Source organism: Zosterops lateralis (genome assembly GCF_965231275.1).
Source record: "Zosterops lateralis genome assembly, chromosome: Z".
NCBI classification, from domain to species: Eukaryota; Metazoa; Chordata; class Aves; order Passeriformes; family Zosteropidae; genus Zosterops; species Zosterops lateralis.
The window spans coordinates 39045395-39072881 of NC_139800.1; the positions used below are offsets into that span (position 1 = coordinate 39045395).

At 38.5% G+C, this 27487-nt stretch overlaps 1 protein-coding gene across 8 annotated transcripts in view; it reads left to right on the plus strand.

Annotated features, from left to right (window-relative positions):
• Positions 1 to 27487, plus strand: part of AOPEP (aminopeptidase O (putative)) — a gene marked incomplete at its 3' end in the record, with an annotated part of 188651 nt that overhangs the window by 95839 nt on the left and 65325 nt on the right. For all 8 annotated transcript variants that reach the window (XR_014592548.1, XM_083884198.1, XM_083884202.1 and 5 more), the window contains 2 exons: positions 17049 to 17111; positions 17756 to 17839. Coding sequence is in view for 7 of the 8 variants with exons in the window: in XM_083884198.1 (XP_083740324.1) it covers positions 17049 to 17111; positions 17756 to 17839 (147 nt within the window). The remainder of the gene's footprint in view (positions 1 to 17048; positions 17112 to 17755; positions 17840 to 27487) is intronic.

Genomic DNA, 27487 nt, shown 5'->3' on the forward strand with positions numbered 1-27487 from the left:
AGGAAACCTCCTTACTGGAGAGACTATACTTTGTAATGGAATTGGGAAATGTACGTCATGATGTACATACTTAAGTCCCAGCATGATTCTTTATATCACTCTCATAGAAAAATAATTGTATTTTATACTTGCTCTGGTGTTTCTGTGTTTTTATTTCCATGTTTTGGTGGATTTTGGACAGGAAATTAATGTCATTCACTGAGTATAAGGAAAATTCATCTCAAGTGGTTCATTTACAGCATTAGCTATCAAGGTGATTTCAAGAATTTTCTTCTGTGTTTATATTCAAATCTATCCCCTGTATGCAACTGATACTCTTTAAAATTCAGTAACCAAATGGTCACTTAAAACCAGAGTTCTTAGTCCACCCCTTAGTTCACTATCTTCACAACAGTCTCTAGCTTAAGGACACTGTGAGGGTCCAAAAAAGTATGCATAAGACACGTAAGGGTAAATACTTTCTGCTCTCCAGACTGCTGAAGCAATTTTACCATCTTGCTTGCAGTGCAGGAATCTTATATTCTTTACATTTTGTATTCCTTATGGTCATAAGTCATGTCGCTGTCTAACTGAAGATCCTGTATTCCTTTACTTGTGCTTTGTTATTTGCCATTCGAAGTTCTCTCTCCAACTCTGTCCAAGGAGTTGCAGATATATAGATATAGATGATATAGATACACATATATGCCCCTTTGTATTTGCAGCTTAAAACTGTTGAAATTTAAACATCAGTCAATTTCTGTTACTGTTTCACTCTTGGAAAAGTTATCTGGTCTCTTCTAAATACTGTGCTAATTTCCAGGCTCAGGTATATACCAGCAGTAGTCAAGAATAACTTGAGGTAAGGGAGTCATACAAATGTTTAAAATCATAATTTGACTTGCTGCCATGAAAAAATAATTCTGCATGCCAACTAGCATTTCCAATTTGTTATTTTCTAAAGCATTAAAGGTTAAGGTTATGAAAAAGAAAGTGTGGTTATCACCTGGCCAATTCTTTCTTACACAGAAGAGTGCCACTGCACAATGGTTGGTTTCAGGCTTGCTAAGCAGGGTTTTCTCACACACAAAACATTAAGGAATATAAAAGATGAAAATAAAGCATTTCTCAAATACAAGCTTTCATAAAGTTTTTTTTTTTTTTTTTTTTTTTTTTTTTTTTTTTTTTTTTTTTTTTTTTTTTCCCCTGGGGACGTGTCATGGTGGTGTTAAGTAAAGTGAGGCATATTGCATGTTTGAAAATACCTTTTATCAAGTCACACAACCTTCAGTATGTGCTTCTGTCTCAGCAGTGACTCACTGGGGGATTATAGCAACTTTTCATCATGTACAAATAGTAGTGAGTTAATACCACTGACTTTAGACAATGAGTTAAGCTGGCAAGGAGTAGAATCAGAAGAACCAAATAGCTTTGCAACTGGAAAACACCCACGAAATCACTGTAGTCTAATTCATACCTGCCCGTGATTATTTGTTTTCCTAAGTACAGTTCTATTGTTTCTTTTAGTGTATGCAGTGTTTAATTAGAATTTAAGGCTAAAAGGCCATATGCTTCTTTAGGAAGATTTTCTCAGTTCTGCACAAACTTCTCTGTATCTTATATTCCCCAGTTACTCTTACCTGATTTTTTATTCTATCCTAGGTAATTAATCTTTTAAAAATCAACTTAAAGTCTTTCCCCCTTTTTGAACTCTGTTGTACACTGTTTGACAAGTAGATCAATAAATATTAGGTAGTTTCTGCATTGTATAAATTTCTAAATGTATTTCTTTAACTCATTCCAGTTTTCATATCTTTTGCTTTTGAAACGGCACATTTACTGGTAAATTTCTTGTATTGATTCTTTCTTGCCTGTGTATTTCAGTTGGTATCTTGTGTAATGAAAATCACCTTCTCCACATTCACTCTCCAGTTCCAAAAAAAAAAAAAGGGGGAGGGAGGGGGGAAGAAACTAAGAAGAGTCGTTGGCCTTCTCCTTCGTGATTTTTAGTTCCCAATATATCCTACACTGTAACCTACAAGTGTCAGTATCAAAGAATAAGTCAGGTTGAAAGGGACCACAAGGGGTCATCTGATCTAACTTCCCTACTCAAACAGGGTCATCCTAAAGCATCCTAGAGTGTTCCACAGGATAGCATCCAGGCTGTTCTTGAATATCTCCAGTGAGGAAGGCTCCACAACCTTTCTGAGCACCCTGTTCCAGTGTTTGGTCACCCACACAGTAAATTTCTTCCTCGTGTTCAGGTGAACTTCCTGTGCATCAGTTTCTGCCCATTGCCTCTTCTGCTATTGCTTGGCACCACCAAGGAGAGCCTGGCTCCATCCTCTTGACACCATCCCTTCAGATACTCACAGATATTTATGAGGTCCCCTCTTGGTCATCTTTTCTCAAGGCTGAACAGGCCCAGCTCCCTCAGCCTTTCCTTGTAAGTGATATGTTCCAGTTCCCTACTCACCTTCTTAGTCCTCCTCTAGACCCACTCTAGGAACACCATCTCTCTCTTGTCCTAAGGAGCCCAGAACTGGACACAGCGCTCCAGATGTGCCTTACTTAGGCTGAGTAGAGGGGCAGGATCACCTCCCCTGACTGGCAATGCTCTTACTAATGCAGTCCAGGACACCATTGGCCTTCATGGCCACCAGGACACAGTGCTGGCTCATGGACAGCTTGTTGTCCACCAGGACCCCCAGGCCCTTTGCAGAGTTGCTTTCCAGCAGGTTGATCATCTGAGATTATTCCTCCCCAGGTGCAGTAGCAATTGGATTTGCAGACCCTGAATTTGCAGACCCTGAATTTGCCTTACTGACTTTCAGATGGTTTATCTCTGCTCATTTCTCCAACCTGTTGAGGCCTGTCTGAAGGGCTACACAGCCCTCTGGAATATTGGGCACTGCTCCCAGTTTTTTACTGTCAGTGACCTGCTGACGAGGCATCTGTCCCTTGTCTGTGTCACTGCTGAACAAGTTGAACAACTCTGGGCCCAGTATTGACCCTTGGGGGACTTGGCTCTGGACAGAATCCCAACTAGACTCTGTGACAACAAACAGAACCCTCTGGGATGTGCCATTCAGCCAGTTCTCAGTCCACCTCACTGTCCACTCACATAGTCTGCATTTCCTGAGCTTGCTGGCAATGTTATTATGGCAGATGGTGTCTAAAGCCATGCTGAAGTCCAGGTAGACAACATCCATTGCTCTTCCCTCATCCATCCAGTAGTTGTCCCATCACATAAAGCAATCAGGTTGCTTAGGCATGATTTTCCCTTTGTCATATGATCAAATAGCTTCCAGCTTTAGGATAAACCAAATCTGACTCCTAGTCCCTTTTGTTATTTTATCTTGCCATTAAAGTTTAATTCTCATCCACTGTTCCACCTTAAACAGTATTTCCTGATTAAGGTTGGAATTGTCAACAGGTATTTCAGAGTACGTACAGCTATTAGTGTATCTTGTGAGACTACCACACCATGTTTTCCAGTCTTGAATGAACAATGGAGTACAGCTTCCAACAGTTACAGCAGTAAAAATTTTGCCATTTGTTTTTTGCCAATTCTTTTCTCCTATCTAATTATTTTCTCCCATCTGTACTGCTTTTTGTGGCTGTGATAAAGCAGTAGTTTAATGCCCATATACTAGTGGACTTATTTGTAAATTGTCAGCATGTCTGTCTGGAAATATATAGTCAAAAGAAATATTTTGGTAGTGAATACTAGTTTATTAATAGTATTTCTGGTTTTGTTTGTAAATGGTTAACTCTTGGATTTGAGCAACCTGGTCTAGTGGACTGTGTCCCTACCCATGATAAGTGAGTTAGGACTATATAGTCTTTAAGGTCCCTTTCAATCCACACCATTCTGTGATTCCATGATTGTCCTATTTGAAGAAGAAATGGATGCAAAGGAAAGTCATTGTAAAAGTATTTAAAAATGTGAACTGAAATGCAGTTTTTGAAGGGTTCTAAATTAATACAAGTAGAGTACTTCTGTGGTTTTGTAAATTTTAGGAGGATGTTACGACAGCAGTTCAAGTACTTAATATTTCTGATAAAGCAATATGTTGTTAAGGAGGGTCCTGGCTTTTGCCCCAGTTATAAGCTTTATAGATTTCCTGTTTCCTTTTACCAAGACAAAAGTATAGGTGAAGGGATAGCTCTAAGGAAAATGCTTCACAGGGTAGCAGTTATGGTCAATAATAACAAACCAACCACACTGAAATATTTTTTAAAAGAATGCTCTTACTAAACTCTTCAATTATCTTTAGCAGTTGTTTACCTAGGTTTTACAGAGGTAAAACATTTTTCTTGCATTAAAGTCACTCTTACTGGATGAGAATGTAAGTTAAAATTATGGATTGTTAACACTTGCTATTTCTTGTTATTGTTAGTTGTATCTTATCATGCAGTTTTTCTTTCTAGATGTACATAATAACTATATATTAGTAGATGGCAACATTGGAACAAAGTACACAAGGAAAATGCTCTTATTTTTTGGGATACAGAAAATTAGTAGGTATTGACAGTGAGAATGATCTGTTAAGTTAAAATCTCAATCAAACATAAATGATTTGGAGAAAAAACAGGAAAGGGATACAATTTTATTCTGTACGTAATAGAGTTTGGTAGTGAATCTGTTAGATTAGTTTCAAAACTGGTATTAAATATTAGTCCCAAGAGCAAAAGGTTGCTGTTCAAATGCTGAAGTTTGAGGCTTACTCCTTGTTAGTTTTTTATCTGAAGACATTTTCGTGTGTATTTTACTATGAGTGCAGAAAATCTAACTGATTCAACTGATGTTTGAATTGTGTTTGAGAAATAATCTGAAGAAAGCATAGCAGCTACCTTAAGATATGTACTTACTCTTGTACAGGGAAACCACAATTTGAATAATAGGCACTTCCCATCAAGTAAATTGGTTTGTTTGTTTTTCCTTTTTTTATGTTATCATGGTTGCAGATTGGAAGATGAAATTATCTTTCCAAAGTTCTTAAAAATTTAATTGAGTATAGGTCAACAATATAAATTATTTAATATCTTCTGTAATGATAACAAGCACAATAAGAAAGTTTTTGAATATGAATCACCAGTGCTGAGGTTTGTTTACATTATCGGTTGTACTGACAACATTGCATCCCATTTTCTTAGAAGAAATTATTTAGGAAAATACAAAAATGTAAGCAAACAATGTGTATGGTACTACAGCATGCATAAGTCAGATGAATCATGAAGATAAATAAATCAAGAGAGACTTTGTCTTTATGTTCTTGACTCTTTGAAAATTGCTTTAGATAAATACTAACCACCTGAAAGATCTTCTAGATAGATCATAGTACAGAGAGAATTTGGTATTTTGTTTGTGACAAGCTATCAAAAAAGTTGTAAGGTCAGTTATTATTTAAATAGATTCTCTGTTGAGCTAAAGAAGGTTACTGGCATAAAATGGCCTTGTAATTTACTTAGCCATTCCTATTGCCCTTAAGATATGCTAAATGAGACACAACAGTGGTGCATTTTCATTTCCAGAACACCTCGAAAAGTTCAAGAAAATTGCTTTTATAAAAAAAATACATCATTAAAGGTCAGTAAAGACCCAAATTAATTACAGAGCTCTTCAAGTTCAGGCATGGTTTAAGTCTTGTTATAATTTTAGAAGGTTTGATGTAGGTTTCTTCTGCATTGCATATGATTGCTGATTTGGAGAGAAAAAAAGACACTGAAGATCCAAGTAGCACTGTTACACAGTATTGTGTGATCACATTCTAAAACTGGGTAATATGCTGCCTCAAGTGAGATGTTCACAAAGCACTGACTAACTTGGTGTCCAGGCTGAATATAGATAATAATTCTTAAAATTTAGACTTGAAAGCATTGACCATAACATTTTAACGCCTCTGTTGTTCTAATTTCTAAAAGTGAAGTTTGAAACAGAGTTTTAGGAGTCTCCATTAATTGAATAATTAAGAAAAAAAATGCTTTTGAGATTCTCAGCTGGAGCCATGAGTCTACATTAAGGATGAGAAGGATGTTTTACTGTTTTTAGTTTAATGACCTACTGAAACACTGGCTTGCCTCTCCAGGTGAAAGCCAGATTTTCACAAGTGTCCTTCAGTTTTTCTTCAGACTACCTTTCAGTGCCATGTAGCTCAGAGGTAAAATACTTGTAGTAGTATAGTAAATCTGCACAAATTCAAGAAGTTGAAGTGCATTTGAAACAAATGTTCCATTTCTGAAATAATTGTGTACTGGATTCTGTGTGTTTGTTCATTAGAATGTCTCTTAAGTTTAAGAAATCTCAAGCAGTCATTTTCATTCCCTTTTTCTGTTAACTGCACTGCTGAACACAAAAGCTGTCTTATGTGCAAAATGACTGAGCTTATCCATTCTAGAAAGGAGTTATGTTTGGTATTTAAAGAACAATAACAGTTTGCTGCCTGACTGATCAATGCTGGATCAAGTTCACGTTCCTAAGCTCCCACTCTCCCACCTACTCAGGAGGTAGAAACATAGTAAATAGAGGGAGGACAGGCCCTCTTTTACACAGAAATGTTGAACTAGACTTGCCTAATAAGGACAAAGCTGGGCTTGCATAGCAATAAACATGGGTTTTAATTATTGCTTGTAAAAACACCCAAGAAAAGCATAGAAGTTAGGACCAATTAATTTTTAGTCTGCTTATTGTTTTCGTTACTCAATGGAAACAAACCATAAAGATTTAAAGTATTTTTCATGCTACATTGCCAGAAAAATTTTCTATATTAGTGTATAATTAGGAAAGAGTAGCCTTTGAGATATCTGAAACCTCTCCAGTTTCAGATTCCTTATAAGTAATTTTAATGAATTGGAACCAGGTTATGAAATAACAGGAAGTCAAATACTACTCTAGGAAACAATATTTGAGATCTTTTTAGTTCAGGAAGATAAAGAATTGGGCCAGAAATTGAGGTTAAAATCTTATGTGACAGGAACAAGTTGCTATATATCCTCCAGAGTGGTCTATGGTTTTTAAAAGAACACACATTTTACTTCCTGGAAATTTTCCCTAACCTTTTAAAAAAAACTTATTTGTGACTGTAAGGAGTGAATACGTGGGGAAGAAGTATTGCAACATATATATTGTATCTGAAATCCATGCAGCCCTCTGTGTGCTGACTTAAAAAACTGTGGCCTGTGGATTCATGTGTAGTGATTGAGTCAGAAACTCAAGAGTGATCCTGAGGGTTCAGATGCTACTGCTGTATTTCCAGCTGGCTAGACTTGAAAATGGAAGTTCTTGCTTTTGAGCCCTATGCATTTTTCAGCACTCTGCAGAAATTCTGAGTTACTGAATACTTCTTGAGAGGAGATCGTAACTAAGTCTCTGTAACTGTCTTCATTCCATCTCCATCAGTTCATTGTCTTCCAACAAGTCGGTAGGAGCAATGTTGAGATATTTCTAGTTTATAGTACCTTCCTGATCTCCTTTTTACTTACTGATGCTTTAGAGTCAAACTGAAGACAAGATGTTGATCACCTTCTCTTAAATCATGGAAAATAAGTGATTATTCTGAAACTTGTTCCATCTCCATAAAGAAGGAGTACTTAATCTATTCTGTCAATTCCTTTCTAAGATCAAAGAGGAATTTAAATGCTGAAATGAGAATGTCTGGAGAAAGATAGTTTCAAAAAGTCTATTGGCTGACAGAGCTAGTATATGTCATAGTTCAGTTTATGGTTAATTGTCCTTAACATATGGGTTAGCAGTATATAATGGCCAGAGGCTAGACAACTTTTGTTTTGAATATGTTTCACTGCTAAAGTTGTCAGAAGTATTTTTGATTGTTCCATTGGATCAGTAAAACTCAAATTTCAATACCTCTGGAAGGTGTATTTTACTTCTTCCATGAGAAATTCAACAAACAAGTGAGTTCTATCAAGTAACATCCAGGTCTTAGCCACACACTCTCTCAACTACTGCAAAAAATGAGCTCTGTCTTGGCTGAAACTAGGACATTATCCACCCATTATTCTTTACCATTTATATCATGCCCAGATCCTACCCATTCCAACTATATACATATATACAAGCACAGGTATAATTTCTGTAATCAAGACCCATTCCTCCAAGTTGTCTGTTGAGTTCATTTAGTCCATAATTGTGGATTCTATGCATTCTAGATGTCTTCCAGGGCAGGAGAGCTGGTGTACTGTTGGGGTTGCAGTCTACATCAGGAGCTCATGACTGCTGAAGCATTGTCCATGGTAGTTCTGGCATACACTGCCAGTGTCATTCAGCAACTAATATTATACAATTCAACATTACAGACTCGTCTCACCACAAAATCAAATCCCCTTGAGGTACACATCACGTTTCCTGGTCCTGCATTACCCACCAAGTGTCCTCAGGTCCTTGAGCAAAAATAATCCCAAGGATGTTTACCTTTGCTTGAGGCAGGACTAATCCACTACAAATTTTCTTGTATGCATTATGGGGATTTTGTCCCATTCTACAGTACATGGAGGTTTTAACTGGGCAGAGACAGATTTACTGGTAGAGCCTGGAGTGTTAACTAACCAAGACAGCCTTAGCTAAAAGTAGAGCCAGTGTTAGAAGAGTCCCAGCACCCATTGCTTTCAATGTGGTTTTTAACAGTCCATTGTACTGTTCAATCTTCCCAGAGACTGGTGAATGATAGGGAATATGATACAGACAATACTCTGTTCCCTGTCCTGATTGTTCAGGAGGTTGTTTTGAAAATGAGTCCCATTGTCTGTCTCTGTTCTCTCAGGGGTGCCAGGTCATCACAGGACTTGCTTTCCAAGGCCCAGGATGGTGTTCCAGGCAGTGATGTAAGGCACAGGATACTTCTCCAGCCATCCAGGAGTTGTTGACAAGAGCACATAGCACTTGCCCTGGCAGGCCTGCAGTAGCGTGAGGTAACTGATCTGCCAGGCCTTCCCTTATTTCTACTTTGACCATCATCTACCATAGAGGCTTTACTTGGCTTGCTTGATCCCAGCACATGTTTCACAGTTATGGATAACCTGGGATATAGAATCCATGGCTAAGCCCATCCCTAGATCATGAGCTCATCTGGATGTTGGATCTCTTCTCTGATGACTAGAGATGTCATGGGTCCACCAGTCAAAAATAATTCCCCTTACGTTGCCACATCTTCCTGAGACATTTTAATCTTGGCAGCTCAATCCACCCATCCCTTGTTGCACTTCAGTAGCCCAACTCTTGGGCGCATGTGCATCTCACCATGTACTTCTACAGCAGCTTCTCTATCCAGGCAGTGACATCTTGCCACAGTTCAGCAGCTCAGGTGGGTTTGTCTCTGCACTCCCAATTGGTCTTTTTCCATCATTCCAGCCACCTCCACCTTCCAGCATTTGACATCATCCATGAGTCACTGTAGAGATACAGTGCCGGCCACTTCTCTCATTCAGCGATATCTAAAGCCAGCTGGGCAGCTTTCAGCTCTTCAACATGACTGCTTCTGCGGCTCTCTGCGTAGGGCTCCAACAGCTGCTTTCTAGGATGTATCTCTACAATATGGCAGGAACTGTCAGTGGAGAAAGTGTATCGATTTTCATTTTCAGGTAGCTGGCTATGTGGTGGGAGCTCCTCAGCGAATGTCACCTTTTCCTCTTCCAGTGATGATGGTCTGAAATTTTTGTCTTCGGGACAGTTAGTGATTAATTCCAAGATCCCTGGGTGACGGGGTTCAAAAGCTTGTTGTTGTTCAGGACCCCACTTGAAATATTTTTTTTTCTATGTCACATGATAGAGAGGGTTTACAGTCTGACTGCAGTCAGGAATAACCATCTTCCAAAAACTCTCAGTGCCTAGGGATGCCTGGGTTTCCTTTTTGCTGGTCAGTGATGACTATCTTGGTTTAAGACCAAGTTTAAGGGGGTTTAAGTTTAAAGGGGACACTCTAAAGTGAGTTAGTTTGAATCAACCCCTTTTCACCAATAAGGAGAAATAAGTACGAGTAGTTGTTACCGGTGAAAAAATAATAGTTTGCTAAAAAACTTAAATAGTATCAGGTAAAAAATAACAGTAATAGTCACTAGTTGCATAGTTACAAAGTTGGTGAAATCTCATGGACTCCCCAGCAACGAAGAGAAACTCAAAATGGAGGCATATCCCCTTCCCTAAAACAGCACCAGGCATGGGCAGCCACTGTTGGGAAACAGAGGGCAGATGGTGGCTGCCCTCCCCATCCTGGGGGGCAGGCAGCCGCTCCGTTGGCAAATGCAGCTGGCAAATCTGACAGCTGGAACTCGGCTGGGGTGTAGGACTCGTGGGGGGCCTTGGCTTTCCTTTTAGCAGCAGATGGCAGTGCCTTTCCACCTCAGCCAGGCACTGCTGGTGGCCTGGGGTGGCTGCATCCAGTGGGGCTGCTCTGCTCCTCTAGGCCTGCAGTCAGGTGTTGCAAAATTCACTGTGAAACAGTTTTTGATTGTGAAATGCAGCCTCTTGAGTTGCTACTGTTGCAAGCACAGGCAAGGAAAAGCTAAAAGGCAAGCCAAGCGGCCAGAGAGAGGCAACAGAGAGATTCTGCCGGAGTACCTTGACTTTTAAAGGTCCTGGGACAGCCCCAGGCCCTGCCTTTGTTTGCCAGCCATAGGATCTTATAGAGACAGTAATGATTTTTGGGCACGGAGAGGTATGGAATACAGTAACATTTTGGGATACTCAGGACAGAGACATAGCTGCTACTTTGCTAACCATGTCTGTTGGACTCTAATGATATCCATCTTGATATTTTATTCCTAAATACTGAATTTTCTGGGCAGATCCCTTGACCTTACTTTGCTTTATGGCAAAACTAGCCTTCAGAAGGATTTGGGTTATCTTCTCCCCTTTCTCAAAAATTTCCTCTTCTGTGTTGCCCCATACTGTGATGCTATCAATGTACTGCAAGTGTCTTGGAGCCTCACCCTTTTCCAGTGCAGTCTGGATCAATCCATGGCAAATTCCACGGCTGTGTTTCTACACATGGGACAGTTGATTTCAAGTACACACCCCACCAGCTGAAAGCAAACTGTGGCATGACTAAACCTCTGCTGCTAAAGGAATGGAGAAAAGCACATTAGCAGTGTCAATGGTGGCACTACTTTGCTGCCTTGGACTCCAGTCCATACTGAAATTCCAGCACATCCAGCACAGCAGTGCTCAGAGGTGGCATGGCTTCATTCAGGTCATGATAGTCCACTGTCAGTTTCCATCCTCCATTGGACTCACACACTGGCCATATAGGGCTGTTAAGGGGTGAGTGAGGCTTGCTGACCACTCCCTGGGTCTCCAGCTCACAAATCATCTCATGGGTGGAGACCACAGAGTCCCAGCTGGTGCAGTTTTGCTGCAGTGCAGTGATGTGGTAGAGATCAGTACCTGTTCTTTGACCCTCAGCAGCTCCACAGCAGAAGGGTCCTCTGAGAGAACAGGCAAGGTATTCAGCTGTCTAATTTCCTCTGTCTCCACAGAGCTATCCCAAAAGCCTAACTGTGTCCTTTGAGGTCCTTGAAATACCCTCTCCTGAGGTAATCTGTGTCAGATCCATGCAGCTTCTGGGCCAGTCACAGTGGGGTGTTTTTGTCATTCATTCCCAGCCAGGCTCACTCCAGTTTCCAGTACAGTCAGGTGTTGGGATTCCTTTGTCACCCCAGAAATAGAGATGGATTCTAACCCTGCATATCCTGATGGCATCTGAGTGCACTGTGCTCTGGTGCCATACCCTTGCATGTCTCATGTGCCTGGGTATGGGATCCATACAGTCCAATAGATCTGACTGTCCCTTTCCTCTACCTGGCTGGAGTCAGGGCCCCTCTAGGTCTGGTCATGGCACTCATTGCTCACTTCTTGAAAATACAAAGTGAGGTTCCTTCAAGAGGACCAGATGTTACATCAGTCCTTCTATTGTCTGAGGGAGAACTTGCCCTTTGGTAACTGGAGTGAGCCTTGACGAATTTCCTGTGATACCTGTTCTTCCTTTTGGCTCACATAAGCATACTGTTAGTGCAGAGGCATGTTTTCCATCCCACTTCCTCATGTCCTCTCTGAGGTGATTCAGGTAAAGCAACAGGTTGCCTCATGGTGTGCTCTCTCTCTCTCTCTCTCTCAAGCTAGGAGGTGCTTGCTGCCAATACCAGAGACTCTGTTCCCATACTAGTGAGGCATGGGACATTTCCTCTCTAACTTGCTTGAGACACCTGCATAGTAGTGAGAGCATCTGGTGAAATTAGGAGGGGAATTTTGAAAAAAAGAGCATTTTAGCACATCCTGAAAGTATTATCATATTCTAGATAATATAATCTAATATGATACATAAATTATTTATCTTACATGTTATGTAAGATTATTTTAGTAATAAGCTTATTATTTAGAGATCCCATGGTCAGGTGGTCAGAGATATTTTCTTTGTCAGATGATGAATCTGATCATGCAACTAAATAAGTGGTTACAGTGACTTATCTGTACCTAGGAACTTTCTTCACAAAGCATAGTTGCCAATGTGGATATCAAGGAAATATTTGCATAACCACTTTGAAAAAATATTCCTGCCACAATATATTAAAGTCTTGTTGCAGTGTACTGAAGGTACATCCTCAAAGTTATTGTTTCAAGAGGTTTTTGTCCCTTGGAGATACAGACAGTTTCAGGAGGAGCAAATTTGACTTGAACAGAATTCCTCTGGAGGGACATTACATTGAAAAATACCAGACACAGCATGCTGATCTGAAAAGAGTGTGTTTATACCAGCATAGCAAGTCTCAGAGGAATTACAACATTTAGATTTATGACATCAATATAAATTAGCATCTTTCCTAAAAAATTAATAATGTCAGAAAAACTTGATTTTTCATTTCAGTGGATAAAGTATGAAGAATGCTCAAAATCAGTTGGAGAACTTGCTGTTTTAACAGGAGCACATTCTGGGTTGGATTTCTTTTTCAGTAATTTTTATGTGGTGATGATATACTGTTTCTTGCAATGTGGATACACCAGTTATCTTGTAATTTTCAGATGTAGCCCACTGCCTCCTTAGTCTCCCTGGAAAATCCTGGTAGAAGTAGTGTTTTAAAATCCTTGCAATTGTTTCCCAGTCAAATGTTTCAAGCCATACTTAATGATCTAGTGAGCTACCAGATAAAATAGTTTTCTGTATTTTCATTTTCTGAACCTTTTTGCAAAAGATTAGAAGCCACAGTTTTCATGCTGAAACTATTTTCAGGTGATATAGATTATTCTGAGGACACATTGTATTCTTAGTTTACAAGTAAGCTAATTTTTTAATTTAAACTACTGTACTTCTTTTCCCCTTTTCATTCCCCTTTAAATTATCCTTTTCTGATGTCACACTGATGATGGCATTAGCCTGAGAAAGTAGCCTGTGTTATTCTAGTATGGTAGAATGAAACTGGGAGGGGAAATTGTATTTTGTTTTCTGTTCAATGGGAGTGTGTAGAAAGGTACAAAACTGCAATTTGTATACTGGTGAAGTTAGCTATATCTTGTAGGAGAAAATTACTTCTTCTGTGTAGTTGCTGGTGTCCACGTAGATCTGGATATATAAATGTTGAGATATATGTGTGATGTAAAATTCAGTAATTGAGATTCTAGAAATGAGAGGTTGGAAAATGGCTTGACTGCATTAGTTGTCAATTTCCTCTACTTTTCAAGAGCTCTTCTGAAGTTTGTTTACTGTAAAGATTTTTATTCTTGCATTTTCCATTTTTTCTTTTTGCCTTCCACTATCTGAAGACTATTAGAAAGCCAACAAAATGGTATCGATTCAGTGTTCACCTTGGGTAAAACTACCTTCTTAGTTTATTAATACTGGTTGTTTTTGCATAAGAGTAGCACAGAGAAGCTGAAGTTATAGGCAACCTATGCAAAGGAAAACTTCATGATTGTAGTTTTTCACTGAGTTATGAAATACTGTTAGTAGCAATCACAGCCAGAATGACCCAAAACCATTCCTGTTTCAATGTAAAATGAAAGAGTTTGCTGCAAAAATATTCTCTTGTTTTCTAGGCTGTGTATGATTCTGCATGTTCATTGTATGCTTGGGATCTGGTCTGACTTGAGTAAGAGTTGGCGTAATCATTGCCTAAGACCAGGATATTTGGTCTGTATTCACCCAAGTCGTAGAAAGCACTACCTCCCCTCCAGTTTTTCAAAATTCAGTTCCATTTAATCCTGCTGCTGAAAGAATGAGGGATCCTAATACGTTCCTTGTTCCCTATCGTAACTGTTGTATAGGACAGATCCATTAGCAGTCTCTGAAAGATGATCTTCCCGAGTAAAGAAGGACATGCAGGACAGATTAATCTTTAAATTTCTGTTGAGAAGGGATTTAAGTATGACAGCCAGTCATGTGGACAGCAAATAGGACTGTTGATGGGGGGTAATGCAATCATTCCCATTTTAAATTTGGTGTGACATCACCATTTTATCTGGTGTAAGTAAGTTTTTCAAGTATGGAGGAATACAGTAGGAGACAGAATGTTCTTAAAACATCTTTCCTCCCCTCCTTTTTCTTGCCTTGTTCACTCCTCTTTCATGGCTCCCCTTTTCTTTTCATCTTCCTGCTCTCTCTTTTCCCTGCTCTCTCCCACTCCCAGCAAAAGTTCCTGCTCTGATTACAAACTAAATCTTACTGACACTTCAATAAACAGAGATAAGACTTGGCTGACAAGAGACACTGTCAGTGCTGTGCTGTGACCACCGCTTGTTAGGCCCACCCTATTTCTGCCACTGCTTTTTGTCTTCTGCAGGCTATCTGTATTGGCAAGTTGGCTCCTACCTTACATTGCAGTGCTATCATCTTAAGAGTAGGTGAATGTTCAAGTTAGGATGTGCACAGCAGTCAGCACCAGGGAACCCCAGATGTCGGCTCCACAAAGGTATATTACCATAAAAAGTCAGTAACAATTCCTCTTGAATTTCCTTCACTGCTGTTCAGCTACTAACAAGAAAACAAGAGCCTCTTCCGAGTTTGAACACACAGTATGTTTGTGTGATTTTCATCCCACACCAGCCTCAGGATCTGTAGGTCTGAAAATCACTATCTCGTAACCTTTTTCCACCTAGTTTTCTCTAAACATTTCACAGGAAAGGAAGTGCAATTCTTTTAAGGTCTTGAAGTATAAATATGTTTCATTGTTTCTATGGTCCCATAACTACTTCTGTGGGAATGCAGAGTCTAATCTGTTAACTGATCCAAGGAAATACTGTTTAAGTAGTTGCATTAATTTGTGTTTGCCATTAACATGATTTTTTCTTCATTCCCTTTGAACTATGTTCTGTTCATCTTTCTTAATTTAAATACACTCCATTCAAGAGTCAATTTGTAGGCACTTTCAGAATTACCATTTAGCAGAAAAATCTATTATGGCTTTACAAAATAAAAATATGTTGTTTATACGAGTTTCAGTAGACCTGCTGTAAGTGTGAAGTAAAAAACTACAGTAAGATTTTCTATTGTGATATGTCTGTTAAAAAGTTCTTCTTTGTTTAATGCTTCATAGTTAAGTTGTTTCTATTTAAAGCATTGAGTTTGATCTTGGCTTTGATCTAAAGCTTTTGATCTTGAAAGAAGGATGTTGTGGCAGTAAAACAAAAAGGCTAGGAGACTTTTTTTTTCAAGTGAGAAAGGGATACTCTCAAGATTTAATACACACTCATTGGATCTACCTTTATTCACTAAAATCTGTTTACAAAGTACATCTAATTCTATATATTGAGGGTTTGCTTACACGCATGCTTTAATGTGCCCTATTCTTTTGCTAGAGCACAGTTCCTTTTGAAGCTTTCAGGGAATATAGCAATATATAGTATAAGAGTATGAATAACTTTTAAAATACTGACAATACTTTTGTAACATCATTTTAACTATAACAAGTATGAGGCACTCTATCCTTTATTGCCTCTTGTTTTTTAAATATAAACACAAAAACACTAGATAAAATCCTAACTTAGGAATTAATAGTATTTGGATTTTGCATGGTTGACATAATTGTAGAATCTCCCGACATGCTGGAGTTTAAATATCCTCTTCTAAGGGTGCAAGAATACCTGATGAAGTCCCATGCCTAAATTTTATCACCTGCTTGCAGCATCTTGTTGAATAAATAAAGCCTTCACCCGAGGCCTCGATAAAGGCCTTGCTGAGGTGCAGTATACCTACGAAGTTGCTTTGGATCTTCCTTCTAAGATGCATTTCAGACTCTCCAAGGTAGTTTAGCAGTTGGATGCTGGAGGTGAGAGGAAGTAGCAAGGCCAATATTCAAGCAGTTAGTGGTGGTCATGCTTTCTTGAACTATCTATCCCCACTAGGCCATTCCTCTGCCCGTAAAGACCTGTAACAGAGCGTGCTTATAGGAAGGCTCACAGGAAAACTTCCATAGTAAAGGTCTCGAAGCGAGAGGGTATATTTAATAATTAGGCTGCAAACCGTGAGGAGCATGGATGTGGAGGGTACGAATAGCCCTCCCGTCCGCGACGCTGTCCAAGGGAGCGCGGGTTGGCGACAGCACCGCCAGTGGCCGGGCCCGGCTCCGCACCTGCCGGGCGGGACAGCGGGGCCGGGCCGAGCCGAGCCGGGCCGGGCCAAGCCGGGCCGAGCCGAGCCGAGCCGAGCCGGGCCGGGCCGGGCCGGGCCGGGCCGAGCCGAGCCGAGCCGAGCCCAAGGCCGCCGGGCTGGCGGTGTCTCAGGCGCGGTGCTCAGCCCGGCCGGGCTGCCCCGGAGCCGGCGGGCCCTGACGTCTTTAAGGCAGGCTCCTCCTCTCCGCGAGGCTCCGGGGGCCGGGGCGCGGGGCCGGGGGACCCTGCGGAGGTGTTTCATTTCCTACTAAGAGCTGCGGTGTGCCGCTGCCGAGCCCGGGCAGGGCGGCGTGGCCCGGGGCGGAACGGGACGGGGCGGGAAGGAGCGGGCGCGGCTCCGCGGGCCGGCGGCGGTCGGGGCTCGCTTCCCCCGCGCCCGCCGCCTCGGGGCCCCGCGGAGCGCAGCGGATCCTCCGCGGGCAGCCCCGCCTCACCCTGCGCTTTCTCCCCCGTGCAGCCCCTGCTGGAGGAGACACAGACGTGGAAGGAGTGTCAGCTCGTCCAGCAAGTGAACGGCGAGGTGAGAAGGAAACCTTTCACAGCTGTTACGCTGCTCCCGCTTCTTCCCCTTGCAGATCTGCTCGTGGAGTTTTCTACCTGATACACCATCCCCACCCTGCCACGCTTTTGCTTTAAAAATGAATTGCTTTCGTATTAAGAGTAAAAATATTAGTTTGGGGGAAAAAAAACCCAAACCAGCAAGCGTTATTAAATACTTTATTAAATACTTTATTAAATAATAACAACCACGCCATCCAGGTTTGGCGTTGGTAGTCTGGGACATTGTTCGAGTGGGTGGCTGGAAATAAATCTTTTACTTAAAACAGAAGGTGTAAAGGAGAAATCGCGGAGGTTTTCCCCACGAGTTTTTCATACTGCTGTGATAACTTCCCGTTTGGCAATCTGGTCTGACATCAGGATGTTCTTTGTGCAAAACCCCTTAAACCAAGAGCTCTAAGATGATCACCTCGCGCTTTGATCATGTGCGAGTAATAACCAGATCACCTCACACCACATCACTTTGGAAAGGAAAAGTGCTTTTTCCTCTCCGGTGAAGCAATGAAAACGTTTTCTTGAGTGTCTTTATAGCTTTTTGCTAATGCTGAGTAACTACAATCAGGTTGCATCTTCTACCTAAAAACGTACCATGATTTTGAACTCCAGGTCACAAAATGGTTTCAGAAAAACTGGAGGATCAGAAAAAGCAGCAAAAAGAAAATGAAGAAGGATGAAGTTGTGTTCCAGCAGGTAAGCAATCATGTCAGTTTGTGTAATGAGACAAAGGGCAGAAGATCCAGAATGCTTTCTGGCTATGCCTTCTTAGGCTTGGTAGACATATTACTTAGTGTGTTCAACAAGATGACAGTAAGTGGGTGTAACAAATAAAGTTTCAGAGTCACTATGTAGTTTCAATGACAAGAAATTAATAACCTTTTTAGATATCTGTATTCAGGAGACAAAATTTTCGTGTATTTGTATTTAACTGGGTCGTTCTCAGGAAGAAAGAGAAGGGTGTTTTCATCAGAGAAATACAGCCCTTGAGAGCTTTTGACAGGACCTGAAGCACTATTTTCAGATACTGGTAGGTGAGAGACAGTTTTTATGGTAGATATTGCGACAAGAAAAGATGTGATGTGCATGTTGAAACAAAATATTTAGACTATGTTGTTGATGCTTCCTTCAGAGGGAGAGTTTGAAACTCATCTATTTGTAGTATAGATTTCAGTTAATGAAAATGTGATGATTATTTTAAAAATTACCACAGAGGATTTTAAAACCTGAATACAACCAAATTTAAACTGTTTTTAAACCAGTGAATTTTAATTGATCTATTGTGAAAGACCTGTTCTATAAGGTTGAGTTGACCATTTAAATTGCAATGTAGAAAGGTAAGTAGTTAGCTGATGCTAAATAGCTGTTTTCTGTCCCTTGAGGAAAAAAAAACAGTAAATAAAGTTGCACTTCCAAATGCATTATTAGAAGTGTGATTTTTTTTTTTGCTTGTTTTGGTTTTGAAAACAAATTTATGATTGTATTTTAAAGCTCTTGTCACTTTTAAAGGATTGAAACAGTAGTGTGTTGGTTTGCTGTTTTAACAGTGCTTCTAAAATGCATAATGAATCATTGCTGTTTCTGTAGCCAAATTCTTCCTGATAGCATGGCTGCCAGCTCCTGTCTTATGTTGCCTTAGTATGGGCATTGCAAGTATATGACAAAGGTCCACAAAGTGCATTGTTGTGGGTGGATGATTTACCATCCATTTACCGCCATGGTTAGCTAAAAACTGCCAAATAATATCCTTTAATTCACAACTTTTATTTTGTAACTGGAATACATCACTTAGGAAAGGTGTTCTGTGTTGCTGTGCTTTAGAATGTTGTGGTCTAAATAGAGATAGCATAGACTGTTTCACCAGGTAATTCCATTTCTGTTTATATTTCTGTGTATGAATGTGCATTTGCATGTATGTGTAGCATTTGTATTTACAATCGTTTTATGAGAAGATGAAGAAGATTTTGTAAGATAAAAATAGTGTTGCCTTGGGAATTTGTGAGCAGAATGCTTACAAATAATCCTAGCACAAACCAGACTGTGTGCATTTTGCAGCAATTTTTAAATGGTGCAAAGTAGGTCCTCTGTTACAACTGAACAGCAGGTTTGAAAGTGCCTTTTGCTCTTATAGCAATCCTAATCTCTTTTTATAGGAGAAGGCTTCATTAGTGCAAAATCCCTTTGTACTCATAAAATTCCTTTTCTGTTGAGGATGTTGTTCTCCAAGTGTTCCACAGTTTGTGAGAGAGAACTTCAGCATGGACCTGACAGTGATAGAAATGCAAAACCTGATGTGTAAACATAAGATATTCTCATTGTTTTTTGAAAAAGTAATTCTAGAGCAAGGTCTGTGAGTAGACATGAATTAAAAATGAAGTCAAGCATAATCATAGTCTTCTAATATCTATAAGTATTAATAATTCATGGAGATACAATGCAGATTCACAGCATTGTATTTGCAAGGTACTTAACTACATGGGAAGGAAGAGGCATAACAATAATCTTATATTTGATAGTAAACCACAGACTATTCACTGAGATTGGATTTTTTTATGTTGCCTGGAAGTTTGGCCATTGCAATGGTGACTTTTTCAATACAGTTACAGGTAAGAGAATAGAGGAAAAAAAGAGTGGGGGACATGCCTGGTGCTAGCAGAGTTTTATTATTTGGTTTCAGAGTTGATTGCATTAGGTTTCCAACCTTGACTTACAGGTGCAATTCCTACTCACTGTAGGTAGTGCTAACCTCTGTTCTGTGAGAATTCTTGATTTTTAGCTGTCTGCTTGTAGAAGAAATGGCAATATAGAGAAGTTAAAGCATCTTCAGAAATAAATAAGAGAATAAGAAATAGAAAAGCATGTAATGGAAAAGTAAGGGTACCTTGAAGATAGCAGAGAAATAGGAATAAAGATGTGGAGTGAGAAGAGGGAGGTGAGAAGGGAAGCAATAATAGAAGTAAGAGAGTTGGTAGCAGCTCATATTACAACTGTGATTAAAATAAGGCTACTAATATATTTTGCTACACCTAGAAAACTGAGCTTTGCTTTGATCTTGCTTATCTTTTCAAAACAAGCACCAGCTTCTTAAATGTAGCTTCTAAACTTTCAAAACAAACACTAACTTTTTATCGGTAGCTTCTAAATTTCCATCTGCCTGTGCTGTCGGATTTTCCTCCAAGCTTTCATGTGCCTGTGCTGTCCAATTTTTCTCTATTATTTTTCTCCTTCGTGATAGGAAGTCCAATCTCTAATACAAGATGGATGACTTTACTATACTGAGTCACTGCCAAATCAAAGCAGCTGCATCCAAGTACAAAATCTAGGACAGAAAGAACTGTATTGAATAAGTGAAACAGAATGGTGAAGGAAAGGTTGCTCACAACTGCTGAGGAATTGCTTCTTGAAAAAAGTTGCCTTCCAAACTGTTGGTAGGAGCTGACTTTGTATACACTTACACATATTCAAAAAACATTTGAGGATACCACATGCTGGATAAAACTATGTGACTGTAGTGTTAATTGTGCTCAAGAGGGACCAGTGGGGAAGCTTGTGTAGAAAGGTATGGTGCTGCTTTCCATTGTGGATCCACACGGTAGATTACAGCAGTGGAACAGAATTGATGGGTGAGAAAGACTTCTAGCTGAATTGTTGAGAGTTGTCATACTTTTGCTCTTCTTCTTTATTTAGTTTTTTGTTTAAATTTATTTTTTGGGGGGGGGAGGTGTTGTTTATGCTTTTTTAAATTTCTAACCTTTTTGCTGTTCTATCTCTGAAACACCTTATATTTTCTTAACACCTTTTATGCCATTTTTTTCTTTTCTACTTCTTTTTCATACCTCTTATCTCTCCCTGTCTTCTTTTGACTCGTTTGGTCACCTTCAGTACTGTTCACTCCTTTCTATTTACTTTCAGTCTCTCTATCTGTTTGAAAGAAATGGAAAAACAAGTTCAAAAATTGAAAAAAAGAAGTTACTTTTTGCTCACCATGTTTTCTGCTTATAGTGCTCTGTAGCTACTCTTCTTACAATATGTGTAGACATACATGAATTTAAACACATTCATCCTCTGCATTTCTACTTTTGTCCTTTCTATTCTTGTACTTCTTTTTACTCCTCATTTAATATTATACTGTTTCTTCGTGTTGTCATTTATCTGGTCAGCACATTTAACAGTCAATATGTGTATCAATACAGAATGCTGTTCCTGTGTGAAATTTAGAGAAGGCGTAACAGAATTGATAAGAATTACTTGGTTAAAATAAGTGTTGTTTTATAATGAAGAGTATAATAGAACTGTTAGGGGGTGGTGTTATGATGTTGATGTTTGTTTTAATAGTTGACTGTGTCTGTGGGAAAAAAAAGGTTCCATTAGCCTATCTGTGTTGGGCAAAAGAAAATTATCTTTAGTCAGACTAGTGGAATTGTGGCGTGTGATCTGTAGCTACTGTGGAGAAACATATTTTCATTAGACAACTTATTCGCTTTTACGTGACGTTCAGTGTCAAAACATAAAAGCTGATTTGAAAATACTCCAGTGGTATAAAGTGTCATCAAATGAGATAACAAGGATACACAGGATTTAGGAAAAAACCTGAAAATAAGCATGCGTATATATATTCACACTAGATAAGGAGCACATTTCCTGAACATGATCAAAATTGCATTTGATTGTTTCAGTTTAATTTGATTGTATACTGAAATTTTGGAGAGAGATTCAACTTTTCTAGAATAATTTCTATTGCTTTCCCAGAAATACTGTTTTCTTTTGTTTAAGGTTTGTGTGGTAGTTTTACTAGCAATGTGACTTTGATTTTTTTCCTATTGGTTGCTATTGATCCTTTGTGTCACTCCAGAGATTTAAAATTTGTCAGTATTTTAAGCTCTGTTAAAAACCTGAGAAAAAAATGACTTCGTTGATACAGCTTTTATGTTTCTAATAAAAAAAAAAAACCCAAACCAGTTGTGATATATATGACTGATGCTAAATGCTGTCTTTGCCCTTTAATAGTGAATTCGTCAGCATAAGTGAAACACAATAAACAAATCCTTTTATTCTCTAAAATGAATTGTTTTGTTATACTGCAAGTAGAAAATATTTTGAAGTCTCATAAAAATTGCTACTTAAAAAAATACCATATGGTATAAAACAGCATTTAGTTAAATAGAATATTTATTCAGGATGGTGTGCTTCTGCTAATTTGGGTAACAAATATAATGCATAAAAATTACATTAAAACTTTACCTGGCATGTATTGTTGTTTGTCAAAATGAGTATTTTTGTTTGAATCTACCAAACCAAGGATCAAAGCAAGCATCAAATCTGAAATAATCTGTTGAGTTTGTGCAGTGCTTAGCAGCTAAAAGAAACATAGTGAAAAGTCCTAAATTGTTATTCAGAGATGCTTCTGTGGTGTTATTTGCTGTACCAAATTCTGTTAATTTCACAGAACTTTCTAGGAACCTTGTAAGCTGGTCTTTACTGATTACAGAAAACATTTAATTCCTTTCTCATTCAGAAATCTGAATGGAAAATTTTTCCAAGCTCATGTGGAAGATCTGATTGGCATTATGTGTTGTTAGTCTGTCTAGGAAATAGACACTGTCATTTAAAAGGTTTTTTTTATGAGTACATAAGAATATAATTTCAGACCATTGGAACTAAGCAGTTTTAGTATTTAGTTCTCCATCCCCAAAAGTATATTTGTATTTGTGAAATGTTTGGAAATGTTTTAATTGTGCTGTTCCAAAGGCCTCTTGGTTTTTAAGATACTGCTGCTTCAGAATTCACCCAAGAAACATTTAATAGAACATGAAAATACTGTGTCTGTGTGTTTAAAAAAAAAAAAAAAGGGAAATTTTTGATTTAGTAATTTTTTTTTAATAGCCCACTTCTGACCACAGGATCAGCTGTATCTTATTTCCAGTAATGGTATGCCAAGATCATAATTTTCTTTTTAATAGCACCCATCTCTCTTAGCAAGGAATTGTTGTATTGCATTTCATATGGAGCTTCCCAGATAGATATTAAGTTGTCAAAGAGTGAATGTTCTCATTAGGACACATTAAGGCTACATTTTTAGATCAATGAAGCAACTTATCACCATGCATATGCTAACACTTTTGCTGCCTTTCTGACTCTAAGATGACCATCTCTAAATTAGGAGATCTCAGGCCAGCATGGTTGTATGTTGAAATTGTTTGAAGTTTGCAGATATTTACATCACTGTTAATTATAGTTGTCCAAGCAAACAACCATCCTGTGCAGTGGTAGATTAAGGCCACTTGTTGTAAAACACAAGTTTTGTCCAGAAAGGCAGAAAAAAAGCAGTTTTAGTAGAGGGATTTATTGCTTTTGATTTGTAGGAGGAATTAGTTACACACTTGTGATGGAGCACTGTTTGGCTATCAGTCCCATTGGAGGCATTTTAAGAAGGTGATGTTTGTGTATGTTATCATATGATGCTATCTAGAGCTACTTTACTGGAATCAACTACTGCTGCTAACTTGTTCAGTCTGCTGTTGTTTCTAGTTATAAAGCCCTATTTTTGGTGGTTGAAACATGATGATTCATACCTTAGCTTAATAAAAAGAAGTTTTGTCTTTAATAGAACAGGAAATGGAAAATGTGAGAACAGTTTTATTCTTTCCAAAATAGAAAAAAAGCCAAAAAGCATTTGATTGTTTTTAGTACTTCTCAAGTGTATGCCCCCACCAGTGTTTACACAGTGAATTCTGAGTGGTGACATAGTGAGTTCTGGGAGCATAAAGAAGGCTGTCCCTTTCAGGGCACTTGCAACTGGAGCAGCACACCACATTTGGAAACAAGTGGTGCACTGCAGTCAAACACTCCATAAGTTTTTTCCTACAGATTTTTCCTATGGATTTTTTATTAGCTGAGAATGTACACTTATGCATGCCAGCTGAATAATCTACTTGATTTAAATGTCCCCAGGTTCTTCTTGATGTGATTGACTATAATGACTCCCAAGGAGGCTTATTGGTCTGCTGGCTCAAATGTGTGCTTTATTTCAATTTTACATGTGTTTTATTTCAGTCTTATATGTATTACACATTGTCAGAAATAGGCTTAACTATTTTTTGATGACTGGTCTTCGCTATTGTCCTCATCGTATGTATATTTTCAGTTTGGATTATGTTCTCATGCTATATAGTAAAAGCACATGCGTAGTAGTCTGTAAATGCAGACATTGTTTTTTAAAGAAATGTATGAGCACAGAAGGTAAAGGCTAGGCCTTTTGCAAAGCCTGTCAAAAAGGTTTTGGTAGTTCTTAATCTGTTTTTTCATGGCCACAGTACTAAAAGTAGTTATGGATACAATTCAAAATATTGTCATTCTCTCCTTCCCCTAGAGTCCCCTAAGAAGCTCTTTTAGAGCAGGAAGATAGCTTGCAGTTGAAAGCAAATGCTTTCTTTGTTGCTTTAACTAAATGGACAGGATTAAATTCTTAAAGGTGCGTAAATTGTACTGTACTCATTTGGTCTATGCTGCATATATTTTCTTGTGTTATTTTTCTTGTGGGCACAAACCAAGTGGCTGATCACAATTGTCTAATTCACCTTATCAGATACTTCACATGCAAGTCTTGTGAAACCTGTACCAATATTTGAAATTAGACTACTTCTTAACATTACTGTGTGTGTATATATACATATATAATATACTTTAATTTCCATAGTTTTGATTTAAAAATTATTGCCACTGACAATTTGCTTAATTAAGTACAAGGTTTATTTTTTTTGTCCTCCTGTGCTGGAGCTCATAATGATTTTTCAAGAAAAGTTTTTATTTTTATCTGGAAAAATTGCTGCTGAGAAGAAGCTTAGGCATTTACGTTACTCTGGATATCTTTTTCGCTTTTCTGCCTTAAATTTAGGCATCTATTGGGCATTTTCAATTAAATTTGTTAGAGCTCTACATCAACCATGTTCCTTTAAGAGATGCTGTGCAGAATGCCCACAAAAGAGCAATATAGATGTATGAGCTCCCTCATTTTTGGTAATTCTGACATGTGTAAGGAGGAAGATATGACTGTCTCAACCACAGGAACCGTTTTTGTTGCCACTTTGAGTCTATGAGATGGTTTGGTCATGAGACACAAGTTCCTTATTGAAATTAGATTTCATAACCTTTGATTCTTAAATAATATTTTGAGTTTATTAACTATATCCCACATACTCTTCAGTCTGCATGCTCTAAAAGTGCAGGACACCATGTAATGAATTTGTCTTACAGTTAGTTTCCTTCTTCATAACAGAAATGCTGAGAAAAAAGGTGTCTTAGGACTTAGCATGGAGCACGGATGAGGGTCTCATGTTCTCTTATCCATATTTCAAAAAAGAAAAGAAAAAAGAAAATGAAATGCAGCAAGAGAGTATTAAATGTTTCCATGCCCAAGCTCCTGTTTATTTCAAAGAAAAAATGTCATATGTAGTGCCAGTTATGCAGTAACTAGAGTTGTCTTGTTTTTGTTTAACTTGATTTCTCTGTGTTTTGGCTGTACTTCTGACAAACATGGTGAAGCTATTAATATATTAAAATGTTTTGCTGAACCAGGCCTTAGTCATTCATCCTCAAGATTTATTTTCCAAGTTATCACTTCCTCAGTAAAGAGGAGATTTGATTTCTCCTAACTGCCCAGAGATATTTTTTTAATGGGGGATATTTGTTAGTATTTTTAAATATATCTATTTATCTGTATATCTAAAACTTACAGCATAGATGACACCTTTGGGAGAGGGCAGATCATGTTTGAGGAAAAATAACTGTAGAATCAATTTGTTAAAAGCTCAGTTTCCTTTTACATCCTGCAATTTCCTCTCTCCTCTTTTGTTTGTTAGAGAGACTGTTACAGCAGAAGTAGGTTCCCTTCTGAGTGTATGCCAGTTCATACAAGATGGAATTCTTAGTTTATTACCTGAATTTACCTTCACTGTGGCTTGATAAATATGGCCTATTTTTTGATAGCAAATGTTACCCTGAGTAAGTCTGCTAGGTTTTCAAATGCTCCCAGAAGGAAGTAAAAAAATGTGAATTTTATCTGTTGTGGAACACAAGCAACACATGTGCTCATATTTAGGACAGGTGATTGCCTGAAGGATTTGGGAAGCCGTGGAAAGTGATTGCAGCTTACCTGGTTTTATAGATGGGAGTGTGTCAAAGGAAGGTGCATTCTGAATCTCTTCATAGTCAATCTAATTAATATACCTTACTTTTATTTTAACACCCACCCTTTTTCTGTTACCTCTGTAATGTTTTTCAAGGAATTAAACGTCTGCTCTTATTTGAAAAACTACTATGCTTATTTATCAGTATAGGAGAGATTACCTGACAACAAAATGCTTGTCTGTACTATATGCATTGCTCCTAATTTTACAGCAGCTCAGAGCTGCATGAAACAAGCTAAGACATTCCAGATACCTCAAAAGATACTACCTAGTAGTGTGAAGATACAGTTTTTCTGCAACTCAGTATTTACAAAATGTCTTCTACTAAACAAGTGCCAAGTACTTTTTATATTAGGACCTCATTACCATTGTGTGAGATACCTCAAAAACACACAACATCTCTTAAAATTCTCTGTCCTTCAAAAATGAAATAAGAATGTTTATCTTGATTTTACAGATCATAATCCAAAGCATGGAGATAACAGATGGCTTGCCTGCAGATACCTAAGAAAGTTGGGCACAGCAAGGAAATGAAGTCATGTTTTGTCGCCCAACACAAACCTTAACTTGAGGGCTGTCTATATTATAGATAAGAATTGAGCAACACATTTTTCCTGAAGCAGTTAGTCCTCTCTGCACCAAAACACTTACAGGTTGGTGATATTTTAACCTGCAGTATACAGATCAGAACAGAACACAGGACAGATCAGTCACAGCTAAGGCTATGGCTTCACTTCCCCAGTACTACAGTACTATGAAAGGCCCAGTGCGTATAGCAATGAATTGAAAAGATGAAAATTGAAAAGGTGATCTTGAGCATGAGAGGATTCATCTTACCAATATTTATATTGTAATAGAACATACTTTCTAGTAATTAATTTCAGCTATAGTGATTTTAGATTATAGGTATCAATATAGGTGTTGGCTTTGAGTCTATTTTAAACAATAATAATTTAACAGACAACTATTTACCTTTTCATCTTTGACTCTTTGAATGTATGTATTCAGCCTGTAACCTTTAATGCAAAGGGAGAATAATTAATAAAAGCTTACTAAATCATGGGCTTTTTCAGTGCAAAAAATTTTGGTTGTAAAACTTTCAGGCATTATGTGATAAGGTGTTGGAGGGCACATAACAGCCAGAAGTCAGAAATGTGCC